The sequence below is a fragment of the Manis javanica genome, chromosome 3 (assembly GCF_040802235.1).
Source record: "Manis javanica isolate MJ-LG chromosome 3, MJ_LKY, whole genome shotgun sequence".
NCBI classification, from domain to species: Eukaryota; Metazoa; Chordata; class Mammalia; order Pholidota; family Manidae; genus Manis; species Manis javanica.
The window spans coordinates 184,011,873-184,031,434 of NC_133158.1; the positions used below are offsets into that span (position 1 = coordinate 184,011,873).

At 39.5% G+C, this 19,562-nt stretch overlaps 2 protein-coding genes across 3 annotated transcripts in view; one reads left to right on the forward strand and one right to left on the reverse strand.

Moving 5' to 3' along the window:
* TMA16 (translation machinery associated 16 homolog) overlaps positions 1-1,426 on the reverse strand; it is an 18,581-nt gene extending 17,155 nt beyond the window's left edge. Inside the window, exon 1 of one of the 2 annotated variants that reach the window (XM_037016490.2) lies at positions 926-1,426. In XM_037016490.2, coding sequence (XP_036872385.1) covers positions 926-928 — 3 coding nt within the window. In that variant the 5' untranslated portion in view covers positions 929-1,426. Of the gene's footprint in view, positions 1-398; positions 623-925 lie in introns of those variants that run through there. The other variant, XM_017667397.3, reaches the window with a different exon arrangement.
* Positions 927-16,901, forward strand: TKTL2 (transketolase like 2). Its single transcript, XM_073230497.1, is given in 12 exon segments — positions 927-1,050; positions 1,168-1,294; positions 13,340-13,668; positions 13,671-14,009; positions 14,012-14,214; positions 14,217-14,355; positions 14,358-14,552; positions 14,555-14,634; positions 14,636-14,704; positions 14,706-15,138; positions 15,141-15,188; positions 15,191-16,901. Coding segments are annotated over 12 exon segments (2,286 nt in total). The 3' UTR covers positions 15,391-16,901.
* Positions 16,902-19,562: the final 2,661 nt, after the last annotated feature.

The following is a 19,562-nucleotide window of genomic DNA, read 5'->3' on the forward strand; positions in this document are numbered from 1 at the left end:
AAAAATAATCTTTAATTCTCGTTAAAAATACTTTGCTATAGAAAAAAAAGATATGCTTAGGGGACAGTCTCCAACATACCTAATCCTCCAAAAAGGTCAAGTGTTTCTAGAATCTCCTTTTCAAAGGTACTGTCATTGCCTTAATTCAGCCTCATGATGTCTTCCATGAATAGGACAGCCTTTGGGTTCTCGCTGCTAGTCCTTTTCTCGTGGGAGTCACAGACCTTATTTTCCTGCAGCACTAATCTAGGAGTCCCTCTGCTCCCGGCAAGCGCCCTGCGGGCTCCCGGTTAGGGCCTAGGTTACTTACCAAGGAAAACTCTACCCCAACCTGCTACTCCAGCATTACTTCCCATTCTTCAAAACATCCTTCATCCCATTCTTACTGAATTTCTCACCTTTCCAGAACACACTTGGCTATTTCATAACTTCTTGAGACACAGAGGCTTTCAAAAGTTGTTTTTTTTTCCTCAAACTGGATCAAGGATAAACGGGAGCTCCTTATATTGCTGACCTTTATATTCAATTTTTTACCAAAACAAAACAGCTCCAGTGCGGCGGCAAGAAGCGGGGCGTGAAGGCCGGATTTGGGGCAGCGAGCGGGCGCCCGCTTCCAGTTCTGCCGGTACCACCCCGCCCCCAGCGGCGAGGAGCCAGACGCGGAACCGGGCGCGATTCCCCGGAAGGGGCCAGGCCGGGGGAGGTGAGGAGCCCGGCGAGGGGCGGGCGCCCCGCGCGCCGCAGAACTCAGGGCGGCGCGTTGAGGCCCCGGCGTCCCGCTCGCACCCCGACTCCGGCGCGCCGCCCGGGCTCACCGCTCCGCGTCCTCGGCTCGCCCAGCCTCCCGAGGGTCCCCCTCCATCCCCCTCGTCCCACAGGAGCCTCACAGGGCACCGAGCGGGCTCAGAGAGCGGGAGGTACCCACCATGGTGCTCCTCGCCGCCCCGAAGGACCGCCGCACTCACGCCGGCCAGCCTCCTCTGGCAGCTCCTGCTCAACCTCTCGCGGAGCCGGAGGCCCGGATGGACCCGACCGGAAAAGGAGGGACGGGTACGTCTCTCTAAAACGTTCCCGGGAACCGAAATCTCCCTTTCTCCGGCCGTGTTGGACTTTTCGCCTTATCCCCGCTGACAACCTCGCCGGATGCTCTCCCGCCCGCGAAACCAGGGTTCTCGCTACGACGGAGGCCCCAGGCTTTAGGCGTCGCGGTCCCAGACGCCGACGGTGGGCGTCTGCGTGGCCGCCGGGCTCCAGGGCCGAGCGGGGCTCCACCCTCGCGCTCCTGCCCGGTCCCGTGGGCAGAGGGTCCTGTGCTCTGCTCCGCGTGGCCAGGCCATCTTGAGCAGGCTTTTACCCCATCCTGAGTGCCTTTTACCCCGTACCTTCGTTCCTGAAGGCTGCTTCACATGCTCAAGGCCCCTTCCAAACCAGTTTTTCTGTTTTCTCACAAATGTGAAAGTTTTTGTTTCGCATATACCTGTTAGAGTTTGCAAAATAAAGAAAAGCTGGTCCCCATACTAGGGACCACCAAAAAGATTTCTAAGGCGTTTCGATAGTTTGATTAACTCTGGGAGTCTCAAGATGGCCACGCTTGTAAACAACCTTTCTAACTCTATAATGCCATCTATGAATTAAACCAGGTTAAAAGCTAAACAAAGCAGGTATCCCTACATCTGCACTCCTTCGCTGTTGGGATTCCTGCTCAAGGACATAAATAAGAATGTGTGTTCTTCCCTTTAATGCCCTTTGGTGCCAAGATATATAAGGACCTAAACCCTTCTTTTAGTGTTGTATGTTCTATGTAAAAGGATGTTCCCCTAGTGAAATTCGTTTTCTTGCCTGTCTCCAGGAGGCTATAAAAACCTTTGTATGACCTGAACTCCTTGAAACATTTCTCCTCTCCATGGGAATTAATGTTTCCAGGCTTATAAATCCTCAGCCAGACTCAAATAAATTTCATCTTTATTTCGAGATGATTTAAATGGATTTTTCCTCAACAAATTCCAGAGACCATATATTCATTCACCAAATATTGATTGCCTACTGTGTGCCAGGTGTTGGGAAGACATCCACAATATCCCTGACCTTTCTTAAGTCATAGTTCAATGAGACATGTTAAAAAATAAATATCATGTAAAATAAGTCCTCTGAAGAAAATTAAGCTGGTGGAATAAGCAGGAAAGCTGTTTTACAGGTGGAGGTGTCTGACATTCTCTTTTGGAAGTGATAGTTATTGAGCACTTACGTTAAAGAAAAAATTGCTTTAGACACTCATTAAAAAACAGTAAGTTACATTTTATTCACAGGGACCCATCACCATAGCCATAGCTACAGGGATAACTGCAATGCCTTGCAGTTGGAGAGAAAGTTAGAGCTCAGCTCCAAATGCACCTGCATAAATGGGTATTTCTAGCCAAGGAGCAGAGTGGGCATTAGTGGGTGGAAACTACTGAAAGGAAACAGGAGTAAGGGGACATTCTAATGAACCTAACCTGACAAAATTTTTGCTGAAGGCAAGGGTTATCAGACATCACCCAGATCAGGATGATGACTAGATATCAATATGGAGGTTGATTAGATATGGAGGACTGGAATTCTGGCTAAACTGACTTTCTTGTTAAAACTGGAAAATGAAGAAAGGAACAATAAATCAGCAAGTACTGGCCTACTTGAAAAAGAGTCCAGGAAAGTCTGAGTAGAGTTTGGTAAGGAATTTTGTCACATGAGTGATACAAGACAACCAGGCATGGGAAGTAGCTACAGGCAGGGTGGAGTTGGGTGTGCCTAGATATGTATATGCAAGTACATGTATTTAATCAACAAATATACTACCCATTTTTAAAAATAGATGAAATTCTACACAAGAACATATGACCCTAAGGTCCACAAATCTATGGGCAAAGCATTTTTCACATAGCTTTTAAGTGTGTGAAGGTACATTCTGTGTGAATCTACACAGTGATCACCCTTGTAATATATTGCTGAGACCGTACTCTTATCGAGAACTCCAATCAACCAGTTTACAGCCTACTTATATACTCTTAACCACTTACTGTGAAGTCAATCTCTATCCATTCTACCCTGACCCACTCTGTAAGTGTGACCCAGTGCAAGTCAGCTTCCTGAGTTCTATGCTAATCCAAATCCAGTGAGCATTAAATTCTAGTTGTTTCAGCTGTTGCTAATTGCTCTGCTGATCTCAAAACCCCTACCTGCTCCTACCCCATTCCCAACTTCCAAAATGACAACAAATCAGACCAAATACCTTAGTTTTTTTTTCATTTTAGTTTGGGTTTCAAAATAAAATACTTTATATTTTCCATATTCAGATTTAACCCCTAGGTAATATTATGGTCAAGGCACCATATTCAACATACACTATAGCAAATACACAAATGAGTTACACAAACTAAGTAAAAATAACAACTATGATGACCAATATTTGATCATGATTTAATGTTTACATGCAGCACTGTGATAAGCAGAATGAATCACCTCACTCCTCTCCAATCTAACACCCTCATCAGACAGTAACTATTGTAGGTAGTTTGGAGATGTCTTTAGAGATAGTTTCCTATACTTTAACAAATATCCAGAGGGGTGTGTATGTGTGTGTGTGTGTGTGTGTGTGTGTGTGTATAATGATTAAATATTAACATCAGGTACTGATATAATAAGAACATATGCTTAATTCATAGAGTAACCATGAAAAGAATAGAAACAATGTATATGACTTTGAACAGGCTACAATTAGAGAAATAAATGTAACGATAAAAATAACTCATATCATCCAAAACAAGGAAAGAAAGGAGAAAAAAGAAACATGGGACTGTAGGAAAAACAGAAAACAAAAATATGGTGGTAGATTTAAATCTATATAATAATTATAGAATAATTGGCCCTTTTTGAAAATGAATGTCAGATTGGTTTTAAGACATGCAACTATGTCCTGTTTATGAGACACATTTAAAATAAAGGAAACAAAAATTAAAAATCAAAGATGGAAAAGGCTAGGCTAATCAAATACCAGCTGAAAGAATGTTAGTATAGATTTACTAATGTTATATGAAATAGACTGTAAGTAAAGAGGTATTATATGGTAGAAAGAAAAGATCACTTCATAATGGTAAAAGATTTCCATTTTAATTTATGTGCACTTAGCAGTATAGCTCCAAATAAATAATGGAAAAACTGATAAAATTTCAAGAAAAGAAGTAGAAAAACCAACTGCCTTGGTAGGAAATTACCTTTTTCAGTAATTAATAAAACAAGCTGACAAAAATATTTTTAAAATGATTAAGAAGATTTAACCACAATACAGTTTGACCTAACAGATCTATTTAGAATAGTTCTTCCAGTGCTTACAAGAATACATATGTTCTCAAATACATAAGGAATAATTATCAAAAACAATCCTATATTGGGCCAGAAAGCAAGTCAAAAAATTTTTAAAGAGTGAAATCCTACAGTGTGCTCTTCAAATACCATGTAATGTAACTAAAAATCAACAAAAAGATAACTAGACAATTCCCATATATTTAGAAATTAAGAATTATACTTCCAAATAAGTCATGAGTTAAAGAAGAAATCATAATGGAAATTAGAAAATATCTTTGTCTGGGCAATCACAAGTTCTTTGGGTAGAACTATCAAAACTGACAGAGGAATAGAAAACTTGAATACTCCCATAATCATTTCTTAAAAATAGTTCCTCAAACATCTCCTCACAATAAAATTACAGGCCCATATTTTTTAGATTTAAAAATACATAGAACTAGAGCAACACTTCCTTAATATGATGAAAATGTGTATTAGTACTAGTAATAGCAGTCATCACTGTCTCATTCCTGACCTCAAAGAGCAAGTTTTTGTTTAACCACTTTGGCATTGCCTAGAATGCTCAAATGTGTACAGCCTCTAACCCAGCAGTGTCACTCCCAGCATTATACCCAGGAACTCTAGCACATGTCTCTCAGGGTACATATAAAAAGCATATCATAACTGTAGTTCATAATAGCCCAAACTAGGAAAAGAGAAAAAAGCAACCCCAATTGTTTATTAACAAGAGGATGGAAAAATTAATTGTGGTAAATTCTGTATAACAATGAAATGAACAAATTATAACTGTGCTCATAATGGATAAATTTGTAATCATGATGTAGAAGAAGTAATAGACAAAAGGAGGCATATAGTATAATTCCATCTATATAAAGTTCACAAACAAGCAAGATGAGGTATACTACATTTTTGACAGATACTTGTATAAGTGGCCAGCAGTAGTTTTTAACCCAAGGGTAGTGATCTTGGTGTTTGCCTTATACTTTTCTTTAAGCATCCCATTTACATTTTATGCACCCATAAAGGAGTTTTTAGGGTTTATTTCACAACAAGTAATGTTCAAAAAATGCCAATACAAATATATTACTCCATTTCTCTTGAATCCAGTGTAACTGTTGAGAAGTCTCATGTTTGTCTCATTTTGGTTCCTTTGTGGGTGGCTTACTTTTCTGTGTGGAATCTTTAATAACTTCTATTGCCTTTGCTCTTCAATTTCACTATCACCTGTGTGGGTACTGCTGTTTCCTTTTAGGTACTGGTATCCTACAGCACTTTCAAGTTCCTTTTGGGATGTGTATTTTCTGAATATTGATAATTCTGTTCTGCTGATAGTTTAGGCCTTATTTTTTATTTTCTATCTCCTTATTTAATTCCACTGCCCTGTGGGAGAAATCCTAATTTGATTTTTCAGTGTACTATTTTATTCTTCTACATAATCATCCTGCTATATATTTCATTTGTTGTCAGCTTCATTTCAGTTGTCTTATATTAACATAATTTTATACTGTCTTTAAAAATTATTTCTTATCCTTTTGCTTTATTACCAAATCCTTCCTCAACTCTTTTGAATATATTGTGCTCATTTTAACTTACTGATTCATCCATTCTAATAAATCTGCTTCATGTGTTATGGTGATGTTCAATTTTTAACATTTTTTCTTGTGGAGTAGTTGTACTCCTCAGGTACATATACTCGTGAAACCTATAGCACCACATTTCACTGATAAGATCAGCTGTCTTGTCCTGTAATGGGTATTGGGGAAGTACTAAAAGTCACACCCTCAACTGTGTATGTCCATGGAAGTTTGAGAACAAGGATTGTCAAGTTTCAGAGGAGAGAGCTGCTAATGACAGGAGGCTGGGAGGCAGGAATATCCAAGGGCATCATCAATATGCCCGTTCTCATCAACTCCTTACTGTAGCTGGGTCTGTCTCCTCTGCCAGTGCCTCACAACATTGCTCTCCATTCCTAAGGTGAAGGAAGAGAGACAAGAACTAAAATGATTGCCTCTCCAGACCCTCCCCCAGCTGCCACACACACCGTCCCGCAGGGGCTACCGTCTGCTTGGCCTGCCTCCCACCCCATCCCTCGTTATCTTCCCCGGGGGTTCCCATCTTCACAGGGGTTGCCCACCATTTTAATTTTATTTCCAACCTCCAATGTTTCTGTCATTCTTCAGGGTTGATTTTGGAGAAGCCTGTGCTACTTTATCATTTTTATCCTACTTATTTTTAGAAGTCCTGATTATATTAGTAAAATAAGCCTTCTGTCAAATATGATGTAAATTGGTTGGTAATTTTTCTTTCGAGCTCTTGGTGATGTCTTTTACCCACATTTTACATTTTACACACAGAAGTGCGACTTGTGTGTAAAATGTCTTTCCATGAGGAGTTAGTTGTTATGTGAATGGGTTGTTTTTGAAGATGTTTGTTTTCTGTGTTGTTTTCTTCTTCATGGCAGGCTGAGAACTTCACAACCTGAAAGCCTGCTGGTGCCAAACTCACTTTTTTACACATCCAGTTGTGTGATGTAGCTCTAAAAAGCTGATTTTTGACTGTTTAGAGCCTGCTTGCTTTGCATACCCTGTGAAAGTTCAACCAACATCTGCTAGCCTTTCAGTAAGATAAACCCTGGGCTATAACGGCCCCAAGCCACTGCTGGCCCCACTTGCCGCTGATCGACATCACCTAGACGTAGGGACCCTTCTCCAGCCTCCCTCTCCAATTATCCTCTTGCTGCTTTTGGGTAGTGACCTCCGTCACGGCCTTTGGAGGACGTTACTAGCAGGACTCCTCACCCCCCCAACCTGCCACAATGCAAGCCTCTCAAGTCCCTGTCCCCTTCCCCTCGAAACACAGCTTTTGGTGTGCTTAGCGCCATCTCGTGGTCATACCCTCAAATTTGCTATATTAATTTAATGTTACAATTATTTGTTTTAAAAAGTTATTTAAATCTATACATACCAATGTGGGAAAATGATGTAGAATTGTTAAGTAGAAAAACTGAGTTATAAGACAGTGTGTATAATAAGTCCCATTTAGAATAAAATTTGGCGAAGGAAAGAGTGTGTATACTTTTTCATGAATAGAAAATATCTGAGAGGACACACAATAAACTGTTAATAGTTCATGAGATTAGGATAAGATGGAGGGGCTCAGAAAATAACTTTTTGCTCCATTCTTCTACAGTGTTTGACTTTTTAAAAGCAATATATTTTAGAACTTTTTCTAATTTAAAAAGGAAAGGAGGATTGAGAAAAGCTGAATTTGATGATTAAAGTGATCAAAGATTGTGGTGTCATTAGAAATGTGTTAACAAAAACAAAAACATGAGGTTGGTGATCAAGCTTAAGCTGCCCGTGTGCAGCTCCTAAACTCTAGTACCTGATGATGTACCTTTCTTTGGAAATAAGGTCATTGCAGATGTAATTAGGTAAGACGAGGTCATTGACCAGAGAAGGGTGGACCCCTAAAACAATATGACTGTTATCCTGTGAAAAAGAAGACATCTGTGTGTGCATAGTCATGCATACAGGGAGAATGCATTGTGAGTACTGGGGTTATATTGCCATATGGCAAGTGGTATGGGTTGAACTGTGTTCCCAAAAAGATGTGTTGGGGTATCCCTATCTTAGAGTGTGCTCTTACTAGGAGATACTCTTTCCAAAAGCAATCAAGTTAAAACGAGGTCATTAAGGTGGGCCCTATTAGATTTAAGTCCAGCATCTAGAGGGCAAGGACCATCCTTGAGTCATCTGTAGTGTAATATGTAAGCTTTTTATCTATTTAGTATGCAATAAATAAATGAATAAATCTTTGCAGTTTAATGAAAAAAACCCTGCTTGCCTCTTAAGCATACACAGCCTTGCTTGGAAGATGAACTGTTTTGAACTTGAAAACACTATGACTAAACAGTGTTACAAGTGTTTGTCTACACAGCCCACAGTTAAAGATTAAAATTATATGTGGTGGAGATTGTAAACTGTCTGCCAGCACTGGTTCTTCCTTTTGTCTTCGTGTTGTGACCGCCATCCTAGGTTCTGACAAAGCCATGGCTACCCTCCTATATTACCCAGTCTCCCTTAATGTGGGTGTGTCTAGGGGATAAGTCCTTACCAATGGCGTAGGAGAAATTAGTTTATAATTTCTGGGTCCCTTCCTGAGGAAGGAATTGATTCTCTCTCTTCTGTTTTTCCTTCCTGTAGGGGGATAAAGTGAACAGGACACTTTGTGTCAACATTGTAGATAAAGCACATCTGAGGGAGTGACTGGACACTGCAGAAAGGACCCAGGACTCAGTAAGACCCCACTGTCATCATCTGTGGAACATTCATGTGAGGGAGAAATGAACTTAGATCTTGCTTGAGTCACTTTCATTTTTTGTTTTGTATCATTTTGTTACCACAGCCACATAACCTGAAAAAATATCTACAATATAGTAATAAAAATTGAACATTTATTCTGAACAAAGATACTGGAATAACCTTCTTTAGGCATTATTCTCAATAGTTATTTTGATTTATTTGATGGAATTTCAATAGGATGTAATAGCTGGTGTTTATAATGATGACCACTAATCATCAAAGAAAAGGTTAATGCTTCAAGTACCATTTGTAAGAAGAAAGGCAGATATATTTGATGTTTTAGAGAATTAAAAATCATCCGAATGCAAAAGGTTTTTGTGTTTAACAGAGCAGTTCTAGGTCTCTGGAAAATTTAACTAACTATAATGATGGGATTTTTAAATAGTTCTTAATAATGAAGATTTCATTAGACTGTACATTGGGAGACATATTTTTAAAATGATACCAAACAGATTAGCAATAATTGGTGGCATGAGGAATCCCAAATTCCAGTCTTCTGTGGTCAGAGTGGTAAAGTCAATGTGTGAAAACAAAGTCGAGGATGTTGCAGTTTAGGCTATAGTTACCTGGAGAGTATATGTCCCATTTAAAGTATTAACATTGAAAACATTTTGAAATACTGTTCTGAGGCAATGTTAGAGTAACTGCAATGAGGCTTACTTTCTAGCCATAAACAACCAAGAAACTAGACAAACTATATACAAGGCAATAGTTCTCATATATTGGAAAATATGCAGCACAGGACTGTGACCTTGAAAGTAGAAAAACAAGTGGGATGAGCCATATCACCTTCTTGGCTTGCTTCAGGCACTTTCCAGACAGTGCTAGAGAGAAGGGTGTCTTACACGCAGCATGGCAGTCTTATTAAGCTAAGGAGAAAGAACTTGGAGCTCAGGAGGGCTGAAATGGCTAGAATTTTGGAGGGAGGATACTTATGGAGGCAACTGCCTGGAGAAAGCCCTCAGAAATGTTGAAAGGGCTGCCCCTGTGGAAGGTAAACCTCTATAAGACCAGGCAAATGACAACTTGGGAGCAATAAATCAAGCAGTTCCCAGAGCTCACATGGGGCTGAAGCACATCCGTCTTGACCAGCCAGAGTGCAAGGTCCTTGCTGACACTCAGAGGATTCAGTGGAGACACCAGAGAAGTTATGCTTTTGTATTGGAGCCAAACTAACACTAGAGTGAAGCATGCTTTTATATCTGTCTTAACAAACTTAAAATTCTTAAAATCACAAGTTGCCAACTAGAAAAAAGTCCAACATTCTTTAAAATAATTTAGCAAAATAAAATCTAGTCCCCCAAAATAATGCCCAGCATTTAGTGAAAAAAAAATTAAGAAAAATAAAAATAAATTACTAGCTATTTTGAAAAGCAGGAAGGTGTAACTTATTACCAGAAGAAAAATCAGTCAACAGAAACAGACTAAGAGAGACAGAAATGGGCTTAGCAGAGAAGTACTTTATTCTTTCCCCAACTTTTTTGAGATATTAATTGACAAATAAGATTGTGTAAGTTTAAGGTGTACAATATAACAATTTTATGTGTGTGTATGTATATTCTGAAATGATTACCACCACAATAAGGTTAGTTAACATATCTGTCACCTCACATAGGTACATTGTTTGGTGAGAACTTTGAAAATCTACTCTCTTAGCAACTTTCAACTATACAATATTAACTATAGTCACCATTCTGTACATTATTCATCAGAGAAACACTTTAGCACGTGGGCCTACTTTCTTAAATATGATATTGCCTACCCCCTAACCGCCAAAATAAGGACCCCATCAACTATGGAAAAAGCAAGATAAGAAATAATAACATCTGCCATAATTTTCAAAGCAATGATTCATGAAAAAAACCTACTGCCTTATACAAGAATATTACCTTCACTTGCTCCATGATCAAACTGCTAGTCTAACCAAATTCAAAGAATGGAAGAAAAAAGATGAATACAGCACTTGTGTCTCTCTGTTGTATAATTCAATTTTATTAAAATTCAACAGTTCAGATAACATGTAAGTGAAACTTCAGTGTTCCCAATCTCTAAATATAATTCATCTTCACATAGCAAAAATGTATATGTTTGCCAATCAGGGTAGATTTCCTGAGTAATCAGTATGTGTTTTGTTCCCTACATCACTAGAAATTACACTTACTGATTCCAGCTATTTATAGTTTTTCTTCCATAGCTATTTACACTAGTGATTCTGCTAGGTTTTATTTTCATTTGGAGTACATACTATAGTAAATACTGTTCCAGACTATGAGAAAAAAAATTATAGTAAAATCTTAAAGAAAGTTGAAACAAAACATTTATTTATTTTTAACAAACTTTAAATCAGGGGTAAAAAACTGGCAGCCTGAAGGGGTGTGTGTGTGTGTGTGTGTGTGTGTGTGTGTGTGTATTCACAAATTTTTCAATTTTGAATGTTTTCAGGTGGGCTTGTGTTCTCCAGTTTATTATAGACCACACCAATATTACTTCTGACATTCATGTACTCATAGTACCTCCCAGTCCAGTAAGTACTAGAGTCTGACAATCCCTATTTTGTGTGGATAAGCCAAAATTAATAAATGAATGATTTCTTCCTATTTGTAGAGAACTTTGAACTATCTTCCAAAATGATCTCTAAAATGTGATGGGCTTTTCTCCAAGACAATTACATTTTTGGTATGTTAACTTAAAAAAGTTTGTCTGGCCCTTTTTAGTTATAGCCTCTTCTAAATGGTGGAAATGGAATGTGGTATCATGTCTTTGATTTATTTGACTAAGTTCTGTTTACAGACACACTGGATAACTTTGTATTATCAAATCATGCATACTTTATGCTTATATGGTTATTTTCAATTGTATATGTTAAATGTATTTTAAAAAATTAAAATGCTCGAAATAAATATTAATGTGTATATAATTCTCTAGACTTCCCTTTTAAAAAATATCAGAATACTTTAAAATATTTTACAGAAAATTACAAAAAAATAATATTTTCTATATAGTACAAAAAAACCCACACAGCCTTATGAAATGACAGAGGGAAATTTATACTCTATAATTAGAGTATTAAATCTGCAAGACCACATTCTTTTCTTTAACAAAATTGACCTTTACTGTTAAAAACTTTCTATTTAATAATTTGGGAAATAGTTGTGTAATATTTTAAATGAAGAATTTGGGAACTTGAAATGTTAAGTAATTCTTATTTCTATCTTTTTTTCCATGTGAACACTGCCTCATAGATCATTTTTATACTTTCATATCTGCCAATTGCTTGGATTTAGTGGAGCACTCCTCAGCCAACACAGTAATGAACTGCCTGTGTTTGTATGATCCGCTTTCCTGTCAGCCCCTTGTAGTCTGCTATTATGATGCAGTGAATAGTTTTTTCTCTAATTTTCATCTTTAATTCTAGTAATCTAGTCTGTTTTTATTTGCTCTTCTTTTATTTGTCTAAAAAGATAAGCAGACAATCTGCAACCAGAATAGGGAGTGATCAGTGCACGGTTATCTGTCTCTTCAGGACTTTTCCAACTCTGACACTCCTTTAGCAGCTCTTAAAATCTTGTTTGCCTCATAACATTGCCATTTATTCTAATACATGTTTTTAAAAATTAAAATGATAGAATTGGTGTAAATGGCAAATAATATTTAAAGTATTTTTCTAAATATAATGTAAGAGACATATAAAGACCCCCTGAGTTAGTTATTTACAACCTGATCAAATACTGAAATGATCTGGGGAGCTTGTAAAATTACTGATACCTAAGTCCATCCCCCAGAAACTCTAATTTGTTTAGAGTGCAGCCTGCATATGAGTTGTTTTTTCTTTGCTTGTTGTTTTTCTGTTTTCACTTCCCCGATAATTCTAAACTATAACCAATGTTGAGAACCACTGGTCTATCTACAGATTATCTGTGCTTAACTTTGACTAAACATTAGAATTAACAGATGCATTAAAGAAAATAATAGCTTCCCAGACTACTTTCTTAGATTCAAACTCATTTGTCCAGGGTGGAACCCAGACAATTGTTTTATTCTTGTTGCATTTTGTCCCCAGTATCATGATTTTAATGTGAAGCCAATGTTAAGTACTATTGCTCAACAATGAAGATGTTTTAACATCAGAGAATCAAAGAGGATACAGTCATTGTATTTTTTTTTATGACAAGCTATAAACCCTTACCTGCTGGAAGAACTCAACGACACAAATTTAGTTTTATAATTTATGTAAATAAATTTTGTTTTAAAAATTATTTGTAGTAACAATAATAGCATTTCAAGGTATACTGGGAAAATTGCAGTTTTACTCGGCCCTTGAGTGGTTACAGATTCTTTCTTCCCGTAACTTGTAGTCAAATAGTTATTCTGTTTTCTATAAATACATAAAAACTTCTAGAATGTTCAGTAGCTCTGAGAAAGTCTCCGTTGACAGTGTTGCTGGAATGGTTAGCTTGAAAGTGCCTTTGGATAATTTCTCTCAGTTTTCTGCTAAAAAACAGTTGTCCCAGATTAGTGTTAATGCGTCAAAAAGCACAACCTCACAAAGAACTTCCTAATATACATGAATATAAGAATGCCCCTTTCCTCCTTTTGAAATAGTAACATAAGGAAAGGTATAAAGTAATTATTTTTAGTAACTGTGAACATGCCAGTGACAAAGTAAATGACAAACCGCGGCCACTCGCGCGGAGGACGCCAAGCGGGAAGCGGAGGAGGAGACGCTGGGCGGTGAAGCCGCGGAGCGCGTCCGGGTCCCCCAGCACCGCCGGGACGAGAGCCGGACGAGCTGCCGGGGGTCGCCGCGCGCGTTTGCCGACGGGGAAGGAGACGCGCCCCGCCGTGGGCGCCGACAGCAGCGCCCAGCCCGACGCGAGCACTGCGCAGGCGCTGCGGGGCGCGGCCAACCGCGCGCGGACCCACTCCGCCAGGGCCACCGTGCCGCCGGCCTGCTCCGGGGCCGAGATCGGGCCGTGCTGTTCTTCCACGTGGTGAGGCATAAACGGGCGGACCTGAAACAGCCCCGCAGCGACAGGCCCAGTCCCTCCAAAGGCCGCGCAGTCCCAGGCCTCTCTGCGGCCTGGGCAGACGTGGGCCTCCTTAGCGAGGCCGACCGACTGAGCTTGAGGAAGATGCACAGCGACTTGGAGGGACACCCCACCTCAAGATCGCCCCTTGTTGACGTGGCGACAGGCTCACCAGGGCAAGGCTTAGGCGCCGCCTGCCGGACGGCTCATACCGGCAAGTACCTCGAGGAGGCCAGCAACCGCGTGTTCTGCCGTATGGGACACTGCGAGTCCTCAGAAGGCTCGTCTGGGAGGCTTTGGCCTTTGCTGCCCACCACTGTTCGGATAATTTAGTCGCAGTGCTCGACGTGAGCCGCTTGGGACAAAGTGGGGTGGCACCCCTTGAGCACTGTACCGACGTCTATCAGAACCACCGTGAAGCCTTTGGGTGGAACACTTACCTAGTGGATGGCCATGATGTGGAGGCACTGTGCCAGGTGCATGGCAAGCAGCCCAAGTGAAGAACAAGCCCACTGCCATAGTTGCCAAGACCTTCAAGGGCCAGGGTATTCCAAATGTTGAGGACACAAGAAACTGGCATGGGAAGCCAGTGCCAAAAGAAAGGGCAGATGCAATCATCAAATTAATTAAGAAATACAGACCAATAGATATCTCATACTGAAACCCCCTGTTGAAGACTCACCTCAAATCAACATTCAGAATATAAAAATGATCTGTCCACCTGATTATGCAGTTGGTGACAGGATAGCTAATTGAAAAGCATATGGTTTGGCCTTGTCTAAACAGGGCCATACAAATGAAAGAGTTATTGTGCTGGATGGTGACACAAGAATTCCACCCTTTCTGAGATAGTCCAGAAAGAACACCCTGTTATTGAGTGTTTTGTTGCTGAGCAAAACATGGTTAAGTGTGGCACTGGGCTGTGCCACACGTGGTCAAACCATTGCTTTTGTTAGTACCTTTGCTGCTTTTTTTGACCTGAGCATTTGATCAGATCCGCATGGGAGTCATTCCTCAAACCAGTATTAGTCTTATTGGTTCCCACTGGGGGGTATCCGTCTGTGAAGATGGACCCTCCCAGATGGCCCTAGAGGATTTAGCCATGTTCCGAAGCATTCCCAATTGCACTGTTTTCTATCCAAGTGATGCCATCTCAACAGAGCATGCTGTTTATCTGGCTGCCAATATGAAAAGAATGTGTTTCGTTGGGACCAGCTGACCAGAAACTGCTGTTATTTATACCCCACAAGAGAGTTTTGAGATTGGACCGACGAAGGTCATCCGCCATAGTGTCAATGACAAAGTGACAGTTACTGGAGCTGGAGTTACCCTGCATGAAGCCTTAGCAGCCACTGATCTTTTTCAACAAGGTATTTCCATCCGTATCATCGACCCATTTACCATTGAACCCTGGATGCTGCCACCATCCTCTCCAACGCAAAAGCGACAGGTGGCCGGGTGTCACAGTGGAGGATCCCTACCTAGAAGGCAGCCTGGGAGAAGCTGTCTGTGCAACTGTCTCCATGGAGCCTGACATCTTTGTTCATCATCTGGCAGTGTCAGGAGTGCCTCGAAGTGGGAAACCTAATGAATTGCTGGATGTGTTTGGAATCAGTGCCAGACACATCATTGCAGCTGTGAAATATACTTTAATGAACTAAAAGAGCTGATTCTTAGAGTCAGTCTAGCTGGCTTTGGTCTTAAAGCACTAGTATCTTTATATCACATTCTTGCTTGTTGTTACAAAACCATAATTTGTATGTATACCATTCTTTTTAAAGACATTTACACCTTTCATCATTTCTAATTTAGAAATTCAAGTTAATTACTTTTCTGTTAAAATGTGGCAATATACAACCATCACCCTTGTTTTTGAATCATTAAAGTACGTTATAACATTTAAGTAACAGAACAGTAAAAAAGTAACTACCTAATACAAAGTTTTCTGATAAGATTACAAATAACTGAATGGGTTAGGAATTAATATAGAGGTAACTTTCTTAAATGTAATTTCCTTGTAAGTGAATAAAATGTGAATTTAATCGTAGGTTAATGCTGAAGTTCTAAAGCATATTTGCGCTTCCGTGTACTGCCACCCGCAGGCAGCTTGCCGGATAAGGTTTGATGGCAGTTAACCTCGAACGTCCTCTGCAGCCTGCCTCATCTGTTCTCTGCCTTTGAGAAACTGTAGGGCAGCCATGAAGGCTCAAATGATGGACTGTACTGTTTGTGGTGACTGCTTCATAAAGAGAAGAAAACTAATTCTATCTGCACACTACACTGTTTTGTGAGGTTTCAGAAATCTTTCATTTTTTAAGTGACCAGAGTGCTAACTTGGATTATATTTATCACTAAAGATACTAAAGTCCATGTACTAAAGCATTTAAAAGCTAGCAGCATTATTCAGTTTGTGCTGTGTATGTGTGGCTTGGTTTTTCTCTTATAAGGAAGAAATTTCTGTCTAAACCAAAAGCAGGAAGAGGCATGTTCCCCACCAGAAATCTTGGGAAAAGGTCCAAGTTGGAGATAAAACACTAGAGAACATGAAGACTGAAAAGCCATTTCTTAAGCAGATTCCTTACTTTTAGCTGTGAGTCCATAAATTACATGACTGGAATACAAGAAAAAAGTACAGTCAGTCAAGTAAACTAAAGATGGACCCAAGCATCAAAACTAAATTCGAAATTACTCTGTGTCTGGAATGTTAGGTAATTAGTACCTTATTTCTATTGCCTTCATTAAGTGCCCTCATTAAGTTCTCTGGAGGCATAGCCAACTTGCCTCAGGAACTGATCCAGAAGGCATGGCAGAGACCAAAAAATACTAACCTGGGAATCAGAAAAATCAGGGCCTGCTTGTTCTGCTTCTACCCTTTTTGTCTGAGCTGGCTCTGGTTTCTTCTTTTGAAAATTGATCATGATAATTGCTCTATTTCATAAGATTTAAAAGTTGTTTGTGAAAATACAGTGCTGTAGGATTATTGTAGACATTAGAAAATGCAAATTTAAAAACCCTCACTTATCTCACTAAAAACCCATGTAATTTTAGCATGCAGTCTATAACTGTGGATCTTCCATCTAGTACCATCAATCAAATATTACATAGATACACAAGTCATGTGCTATTGAGTAACAAGTATCCATCCTTAAATTTTTCAAAGTTTAGAGATAACATCATGGCAAGCACACAGCAAAATAGATAACTTACACAAAATTACTTGTCATAATTTTAGAGTGCACACTGGGGAAGAGGGTTAGCTTTTATGGCTTATAACATGACTGTGGGGTGCAAAATAGTCTTATTTTCAACCAAACATGCATAAACATCTCTGTAATTATAATAGATCAGTTTTCTTTTTTTAATGACTAATAGAATCTGGAAGACTATCAGAAATATTTTTTTGTAGGAAGGCAGCAAAGCGCTAAAGAATCTCTGCTGCAAAGGCTCTGTACATGAAGCATCAGCCAGTGGCCAGCTGCTACAGAGAGAAAATGCAGGGCATGAAACTATGTCTCCAACTCAGTTTTTCAAGTAAGATAGAGTCAAATCCACATTCAGCATATTGAATGTTGTCTAGTCTTCACTCTGTTCTGAGGTCTTATGATCTGTTGTCTGTGGAAATCTTAGTAGCGAATTCCCTGAGTGATGCTGACCATTGACCACTAAAGCTTGGAAGATGCAGTTTTGATGAACCCCACGATCACTGGTTTAACTCTGGTCTTCTGTTCATTGTTTTGCCTGTAAGGAGGTCTCTGAGGTCATCAAGAGAGCCTGATGACATTCCAGGACTGCTCTGGTCGGTTGTGCTGGGAAAGGCTGGCAGGCAGCATCTGACAGTGACACTGGTTTTTATGTTCCCTGATTTCTATGACTCTTATAGTTAGTAAAATCAACTTTTATTTTGCTTTATTTAAACACATCAACAGAAGTATTAAGCCACCTGGAAGTTCAATTGAGGGCCCTGTCTGGGAAAAAATAATTTTCTAAAGGAAAAGTAAGAGGCTTAGTGTTCCTGATTTTTAAATTATGTAACAGCCATGTGAGGCATTAACTGACATTTAATTATCCTCGAGTTTACTGAACTGTGCAGGAATTACTACATACTCCAGGATCAAGAGAGGCATCTAGTTTGCAGGGAAGAGTACTCTGCTGTTTTGGTGGCCTCTACTATCAAGAACTGCCAGGGAGGCCCAGGGATATTACTGTAATAGGAGGAAAGAGTGTACTATTCTTAGAGAGAAATGACCTCCAGCTTTCCTGTAGGGAATGGAGGAGGCACTGAACTAATTCCCTTTGCTGACATTGGTGGGGAAGGGATTCTGTAAGAGAATTGCTTACAAAGTTTGTGGTTAACTGCAAGAAAGGGAGATAGGTATTTCATTGCAAGATTGGATATTGATTAAGATACAGGCTTGCTTCCCTTAACTTTAAAGCTGCAGGGATGAGGGACAGCAAGGGCTGAACCACCAGCAGCAGGCAAAATCCACTTGCCATCTGCTTTTGTATGACTGCAAGCTAAGAATGGTTTTACACTTTAAATGATCTAAAAAATTAAGAGTAGTATTTCATGATGTGTGAAATTATGTGAAATTCAACAGTTCACAAATAAAATTCTATTGTAACACAGCCATGCTCATTCATTTATATATTTTCCATGACTGCTTTGGAGCTACAATGGTAGAACTAAGTAGTTGTGACAGACATACAGTCTGCAAAGCCTAAAATATTGACTATGTGGATTTTAACAGTAGATGGTTGCAAATCCTACAGTTACAGCATTGGGGAGAGATGAGGGTGACAATTTAGCCAGGTAGAGGGGATAAGGACTGGCATATTGAGGCTCAGGCCTCAAGGCCACGTCTATAGTCAACTACAAAGTGTTAATACATTGGGGATTGCAGGCTTTCCACATGCCACTGCACTGAGGAGTGAAGAGGTACACGCAGCAGGCATCTGTGTGATGCCTGCAATTTGGGAAGAAGAGGTAGGTGTAATCTCTCCTAAAAATGGACCACCAGCTCTTCGAGTAGCAATTTAAATTCCTTATCACTTGGCCCCAGTATTGCTGAGTTTACTACAAAAGCAGGATTAGCAGTGGCGGTTAACAGAGAGGGATCTGCAGTCTATTTGGAGAAACCACTGGGGAGAGGAATGGGGGGAGAATGACTGTGAAAGAAAAGACTGCCCTTGCCTCCAACTCTTACTGAAGTAACTGGGAAGAGGGAGAACTTTGTAGCTTTAAGGAACACATAGCTAAGTTTTAGTAATATAATAAAGCTGTTTTAATAACTAAAAATGACTGAATGTGTTATGAAATTAGTTACAGACAACATTAAAGTGTTTATATATAATAGGAAAGAATAGAGGCAGTTTCAAAAGAATACAGATAATAGTTCATGGAAAGAAGAAAACCATTTTGTGACTATGTACACAGGAATCCCCTTAATCAAACCTGTTATACTAAAGAGGAGAAACACAATTTGTAATATTTTAATGTAATAAAATTAGATACTATATCATACATGAAATACTCTTCTTTTAACTTTTTCATTCATTTAAAATGTAAAACGATTCTTGGCTTGCAGTCATACAAAAGCAGATGGCAATATTTAATTTTATTACATAAAGTTGAATAGAATAATTTATGATGAAATTAGAACAAAACTTTAATTTTATTTCCCTCTATTCCTTTAACAAGTATTCAGTGTGGGTAAACTTACTTTGGCTCTGAGGGAAAAGTTAGACAGATCCCATGACTTTCTCATTCACCCTTTAGGTAATAGACAGGCCTATAATTATTTTACGTCATAAAAAGTCAGTCTGGATTCAGTGA